General features: G+C 39.4%; 1 protein-coding gene across 1 annotated transcript in view; it reads right to left on the bottom strand.

Moving 5' to 3' along the window:
• LOC122351459 (disco-interacting protein 2 homolog A-like) overlaps nucleotides 1-7,902 on the bottom strand; it is a 48,530-nt gene extending 40,628 nt beyond the window's left edge. Inside the window, 1 exon segment of the mRNA XM_043248537.1 lies at nucleotides 7,827-7,902. Coding sequence (XP_043104472.1) covers nucleotides 7,827-7,902 — 76 coding nt within the window.

The raw sequence follows: 7,902 nt of genomic DNA, 5'->3' as shown, positions 1-7,902 counted from the left end.
ACCAGGATGCACCTGACCTTGGCCGAAGAGGGGTGGGGCGTGACGCCGACGTCTCTCTCCCCACTCCAGCATGAGGCCAACAGTTCAGATCCATCCCACCAAAGCACTGCAGCCTGGAGGGTAGTACAACACCTTAGTGACTACAAGCATATCAATTATTGCTCTACTAAGTCACAGCGTTTTCACTTTCAAGTAGATATCATTTTTACTATGCATTATACCGATAATATTTAGCAAATACTTTTTACAGATTAGTTTTGAGAATACAAAGCTGCAGTAATGAATGTGTAGATTATCTTACATCTAAATCATTTTATTTTTATAAATGCACTTATTTGAGACTATTTTGGAAGAAGCTTTACAGCAAGACTTTCTGGTGACTATGACCCGATGACTAGTAGATATTCCTTAACATTACAAAGATGTTTCAAGTACCATTTATAAATAATAAAATTGTATATTTAAGCATCTAAAGCATCTCGCAGCGTCTTATCAAAACAAACAGGAAGCTAAACCAAGTTCTTTCTGGTTAGACAAACTGCGAGTTGGTAAATATCTTCCAACTTTTCTGTAGTAAAGCCTAAAACAACGACATATCCCTCAGATGCCAAACTTTTCTCTTCTAGCATGGCAATGCCTCTATGCCGCAGTAGGCCATTCGGAAATGAATTAAAACAATTTTGCGATCTAATTATCTGCCAGATGGATTAGAAGGAGACCAGCCTATAGATTAAACAGTGTTGAAGTTTCTAGACCTGGAAAATCTGCATCCGTTCCTCCCGATATATATTTTTTCTATCTATTTGAGCATTGAGGAGAAGTGCATGTTTTACAGGAGAAAATACTATTTAAGTCTTTCTACAGCAAGATTTTATTCAATTCAATTTGTTTAAGAGAGTAACCGCTTTATTTTACAATTTACCTAGTTTGCTTATTGGTATGCATATATTACTGAGCTAGTAGTCATTTATTAGTGTATGATTAAGCACATCTAAAATGCCATATTCTACATCCTTAATCCTAGTACGATGCCTAAAAATGAGCGACTACCTCACTAACTAGCCAATACAGCGACAAGTTAATAATTCATTGGGGAAATGCTGTAGTCAATAGTTACATAGATTATACCTATTCTAGCGTGTTACCAGGTTGACATTGTATGTCAGCTAACCACCTAGTGTAGGTGTCCAGATGGAGTGTCTTAGCATGTTATTGGATAAACTTTGTGCCCTAAATTAAGATTCATGAAGTAAATCGATGTTATTAGCATTAATATACTATTACTCATTTTCTCTCTCTCTCTCTTTCTCAGTCAGATGAATGCGCAGGAAAGAGATTGTATGAGGTTTATAAATGTTTCTCTCGAAGTACTTTCTCTAATGAGAGAATACAGAGCCAGAGGTTGAGGAGCAAAGAGATCTGTGCAAGCATTTGTAGTGTTATTCTGCGATGTGCCTGTATTCTGACAGGCCAGTATTGACTGGCCCTATATCTAAAGGATGGACAATGTTTTGAGGGTTAAAGGATTTCTGCTAACAGAAAGCCTCAGGGGCCTCTTACGCACAAAGTTTTACTCAAGTGTGGGAGGTCTAGGAGAGACCTTCCTAAATCCATAGAGGTAGTGATAACAATAGAAGCGGAGTTATCGAAGATTGACAAGCGAGAACAATTGGCATGTCTACTAGACACTGATCATTACTATGATCGCGAATATCAGCCCCTAAAGTTACAGGACGGAAGTATCACCAAACCGTTTTTAATGGCAATATAAGCAGTATCCAGGAATTAAATCTGGTAGAACCTCATAGAAACTTCGCCAGTTCCATTTAGTTGCACAGTAGTAATGCAAGCCCAGGTGTGGCGATTGGTTGAAGGTGGTATGAGTCACGCCTCTGCTCCAACCGTGATTGGTTGGCCACGACAAAGTGACAGTGAGCAGTACCTCAGCCCCGAGGCTGTGAAAAGCTCAGTGCCTCATCCGCACTCCTGCCGTTTCAAATTAGTGGCAACTTATTGAATCACGCTAGCCACAGAAAAAGTGTTTTTGGTGGACCACCTGTTGCCGCGTGTTTTCCCGAGTTTCACTGAGAGTTTGTAAGCGGCACTGGCAGCTAGATTCTCTGAATAGTAAGGCGCAACTGCCCGGTAGGTGGTGGTATTCACTAAAATGCAAATTGCAATTATACAAAGAAGAAGAAAGCAATGCGGTAACACTTTCATCTTAGCATCCGCTTTCCATTTGGATTGGAGTGCTCTGATGAGAACTGGGTCTCTGCTTTCCATTTCCCACCGTGATCTTTGCCCTCCAACCCACTTATCTACTTATAAGATGTATTTCCTATGTTTGGCCAAAGTATTCAGTGGCGCACATGCAGTGCCAACCCTTGATCACCTGATGAGACACACCTCACAACAAGCTGTTTTAAGGCATAAGTAATACACTTACAGAGCAGCGAAAACAAATATCTGGAAGAGAAGTTTTACAAACTTCACTAACACACACATTTTATTCTAAGCCCCCTAAGTATCACAGGCAGTTTCTCTGCAGAGACAAAGCAGCTGTCATAGTATTTGGCATACAATAATGGTATAAAAGCAGCCTCTGTGCATTTTCTGGGAAATACACTCATCATCTCGCACCAATAAATGTAATACGTGCTACTCCTTTAATACCAAATTGTATGTAAGATATAGAATTAATTTATTTTTAAGTAGAAAAGCTTCCTTTGAATCCTCAAGCATTTGAGGAGTTAAAAGACAACCCAGCGCTATGTGAAATAAGAACCAATGCGTTTTGTGTGCAGTTGGGTAAAACATTTAGTCCAGCTTATTCACACTAGGTAGCGTAGGCCAACTGGTTAGTCAAAGTACCTTGACTCAATCCCCTTTAGGTTGGGTTTTCCCGGCCTGGGAGAGCCAAAGAAGTATGTATATGGACTGACCTTTTAGGTTCCAACTTGGAGTTGACTCAACTAATCTCCAGTCTTCATATATTTGGAAGTAACAGATAAAAACTAAAAGTAAGTTTTGCATTAATCAACTCCAGACTTTGAAGGACGATAACCAACCTGGACAGTATCCTGGAAATAATCCCCTCAGCAGCTATAGGTTTCATCCAACTCCTGGCCGCTTCTTTTTATTATTGCTCTTTTTTGATTTGATACCTCAGAAAGAAGTCAGTTTTGTGAATCCATTTTCACTTCCGCGATTATGTTGCAGACTTCAAAACTCGTAGAAAAAGTTATGCTCATTTGTGAAGATTTCAGCGATGAGCGAGAAAAGCACCAGGAAAAAAGTCCTGTTGGGATTTTTATCCAAAATTGACGTGAACTCCTGGGTTGGCCGCAAAAAATGCGTCGCATTCTCTACAGCGCTTTATTTGCATGCGGATAGAATTCTTTCTCAACTTTGACGATTGTTGCTGGACGTATCGCATTAAGTTAATGAAGTCGTTATTGCATCATGTCACCGTAAATCACGGCTGTCGTGAATCCTGCGCTTTGCTCATTCGGAGGCGCAGTTAGTACGTGCGTAAACGAAACGTTGGGAGTTTATGATACCATGTCGCCGAACGCGCATCAACAGACCCTCATCGGCTTCGAAACAACAGGCGCTCACGCTACTTTGTTCTGCTCATCCTGAAGCCGTGCAGCGTTAGACCGAAAAAGCAATCGTGGTGTGTACTCACTGGCGCTGGGGCCTTCTGCTCTATATAATCCCCAGTAAGAGTGTGATTTGATGGAATATGGATTATGGAGGCCGTTTCTCTTAAACTTCCCTCCTGATATCACATTACACCTCTCAAGACACATAAACACTTATCATTTTGTTTGTCCACACAAAGGAACCAAGCATAAAAAAGTGGGCATTAGGTGTCTTGATGTGTATGAAGGAGGCTTGTGGAAAACACTCTAGGCATATCAAAAATAGCTGCCCCCTAAGTAGACTGGAGTCTTCTCATTGGGTGTGTGTGTGTGTGTGTGTGTGCATGTGAGAGAGAGAGGAGAGAGAGAGAGAGAGAGAGGCTATAATGGTACAAGCGCAATAAGTAATGGACCCCAGTCTCTGCTATCAGGTTCCTCTTGATAGATGATGTTGTAGCCAGTTTTCCTCCTCTCTGGTAGCATGAAGTCTAGATCACATTCTGGAGGAACGGCACACACCTTGGACCAGCACACACACACACACACACACTCTTATATACACAGGTATCAAACTTACAAAAACTTTACAGCAGACTCAAAAGCAAGATTTATTTTGTTTTCTTCTGGAAATGAAGAAATTAAATATATGCAATCAAACATCTGGAATAATTATGAGGCTGCATTTACTTGATCATAAATACATTAAGAACAACCCAATATTTCTGTGGAAAATCTGGAAATGAAGACTAGAGAAGTAATGATGAAAATTCACCTTTTGCATCACAGGAATAACTTGCTTTCTAAACTGATTCAAATAGATTCAAACTGTTTTAATAAAGGTATTACATATTGTTAACACTTTTACAATAAAGTATCATTTAACGATAATTAATGTACTAACTAACATGAACAAACGATGTACAATGCGTATTTGTGATAACCTTTATTACTTATTGAATTTATTAAAATTGTGATTTTAATAATGCATAAGTAAATGCTTACCGAGAGACAAACAAATGCTGTAGAATTATTTCGTTCTTAGTTCATGACAACTAATGCACCATTAACTTCTGATGTGCTAATATGAACAACTATTGTAAAAGTGTTGAATATTAGATATTAATTGAAGCCTCTGTAGTCGTGACAGATTATGTAAAGGAATTAAAGCCAAGCTATCACTTATCAGCAATTTCTCAACAAATATAAAAACAGCCATTTGAGTATTTATATATTATTATTTTTATCTTGACAACATGCCCCCTCCATTAACTCTATATGCAATCGAAGAAAGTAGAAATAACCCATGCATCATATATGTTTAAGCACGCCGCCTGTGTAACCCATACTTTGAGCTCAGTCCAGACTCAATACGTGGAGAACAGGGTGAAGTAAAGCCGCGACAGCAACCAGGTTATAAAACAATGAAATCTTCCATTTACAGAACTTCTGTCAGCAGAGGATGACGACAAGCCTAGCAATCTCGGTCACTCTGGCCAGAAGGTCTCGTGGTCGCTCAGTTTCCATCTCCTCTGCGGCGCACTTCCTTGGCGCTCGAGGCGAGTCAGCCCACGAGCGACTGCTGGGACATCTCCTCCTAAACATCTACATCATCTGACTACTAACCATCCTCAGCATGGCCTCTCATTGCCCACAGGCGTCACGCTGCACTCTTTTATTGCCGGCGCAAAGAAAATACGAGATGTGCGCGCGGCTTGACGTAAAACAACCTTGCACGTGCACAGATAAAAAGAGCCAGAGACAAGCCAAATCATCTCATGGTGTAATAGTGATAAAATAGATTTTTTTAATTTAAAGTTAAATTATTTATATAAATCCTATAGAAATCCCCCATCACCTAATTGAGTGTTATGAGTGAGAGGATTTGTTTACGTGTTTTTCTGGATTTACATTTTCTAAGAGTGTTACTTAGTGAATTTATTTCAGCTTTGTAATCAGTTGTTGAGTGTTAGGTATTACACACCTGCCTGTAGATCCAACTATAAATCACACAATTCTACAGGATTTTTTTCTATTTTGCGAGAGCAATGATTGTCATGACTATTTGTTGCGCCAAATCTTTGGATTCCGACAGGGGGTGGCTTCACATTGTGCAGAGGATTATATATGATTTGAGAGTGCGTTTTGTCTCTGCAGACCTGGCAACCTTATTTACACCCCACTCACTTTCATTGCATGGACCAAACACATTTTTCAAAATTTTCACTTCTTTTGTGTTTCATGAATTGGTTTGGGGAACAAATTTTTGTAATTTTAGACATTTTTGTATATCAAACCCAGCTCAGTCTCAAGTCTGGGTGTTTTCACACTCAGCCCGTTATTTTGGGAACCTGGCTTTATCCCCTTTAGCTCATTCTTTTGGCCGCTAAAACTCGCTTGTCGCCTCGGGCGAAGTACCAGCGTAACCAAGCTATATTACAATGTGATGATGGGAAAATACATTTCAGTTCCGTGAAAAGCAGCATAGGCTTTGTTGATTTGGCTAATACCTCAGAATGAACCCTCTGATATCTGTAGGTAGTATGTCTTCGCCATTCAAAATCAAAGAGCACTTTTTCACTTCATAATAGCGTTTTCTTGCTCTTTTTCATAGTAGAGTGCATTTTAAAATGTTTTGACGATCAATCCTGGGCTCCTGCCCAAAAATGCTATATATTAGCAGCGTACAAAAAAAGAGGGCGTTGTTTCATTCTTGATGAGTGTCCTTGTTGAAAATACACCTAAAACCAAGCTGGTTGACTGGTTTACAGCCTAGTCTTAGCTAGTTAAAACTGGACAGCGGAGTTTTAGAGAGATTTTATCCTCATTTCGGACTGCCAGCCTGGTCTTAGCTGGGAGACTCACTAGCCTAAAACCAGCCTGACCAAGCTATCCAGGCTGGGAGGCCAGCGTCGAAACCAACTTAGGTCAACCAGTCAATCAATGAGGAACAACGGATTTGCATGTGACCTTCAGAAGCTTGTAATATGTTGCTCTGTTTTAGTAACCTAATACGTATGAAAGCAAACCGCACCAAGCATAAAAAGGCAACACTTAAAAAAAGACAAAGCGATAGATGCTACAGGTGCCAAAACACCCCCCTCACGTTTCTCTTTTCCTCTATTAAAGCAAAAAGCAGATATCAAGATTTCCATGCAGCCAGAAATGTAAGGATGAGAAGAGCGTGAACAATTATATTTAGAAGCTTACCCTATAAGCCTTGTTACCAACGTTAATAAAGTTATCTGCATCAAAATAGTAATAAATATATAGAAAAAATTCTACTATCATTTCAGAGCCTATCTCCAGTTTTTAAGTATCACTTAAGGCCACTCTTATAGGAAGAATAAGATGATTCTAAGGGCTTTCCCCAGAAAGCAACACACAGAGGAACTCCTGGGTATTTCTTTACAGTCGGACTGGATACCATGTACATTAGTGAGAAATCTTTAAATCAGTAATGGCAGGCAATACATGCGGCAAATCTGAATCATTTGTATCATTACGCTCAAACCAATTTAATTCAAAAAATCACTTATTCATTCTATGTTTGTCTCCTAGGAACTGCTTTTATCAAGCTGATATATACACAAAGTCATCACATTCACAATCATGTTTTTTTAGTCGAATATCAGATAAATGACAGCATGAGGTTTTTTGTTCTGGTTATCTTTGATTGTATCAGCGTTTTCATTTCACCAATACTACAGGATGTGACTACGGTTCGCTGAAAACACTTTAGTGGCCTGTTAAATGTTGCTTGGTGCGGTAAATTGTATATGGTGAGAACTTAAACAGCCATTTAATTAATGATTAAACAATCTCCCTTCTGTATTCAAGAATGACGACAGATTACTTATATCCCCATTTAAGCAGATTTAGATAAAACTCCATATTGCTCTTTTACAATGCCTTTAATAAAAAGCCCTGCTTTCAGTGGATCCCTTCCAACGGCTGTAGGCTGTATTTCTGTGTTGGTTGATTATTCCACTACCATATTTGAGAAATACAGATTTTGTTTTAGAGCATATTATGATATAAAGATGTTTATGCCAAGCTGCATAATGTTAAGTACCACAGCTTGGCTATGAAATGTAGGACAGGATATTTCTCGAAAAAGGAAGGCTTTTTGTTGGTTTCCGGTGGAGAGGAAATTACCTGATATCAAAGGTTTTTAGGTCTCACATCTGTCGCTTTCCAGGTCCCACACACACTCGCATGCCGCCTGCAGTGTGCACAGAGTCTGAGAGTTAGTATCCAT

Source organism: Puntigrus tetrazona, chromosome 9 (genome assembly GCF_018831695.1).
Source record: "Puntigrus tetrazona isolate hp1 chromosome 9, ASM1883169v1, whole genome shotgun sequence".
Taxonomy (NCBI): Eukaryota; Metazoa; Chordata; class Actinopteri; order Cypriniformes; family Cyprinidae; genus Puntigrus; species Puntigrus tetrazona.
This window is presented reverse-complemented; position numbering and strand designations above follow the sequence as displayed.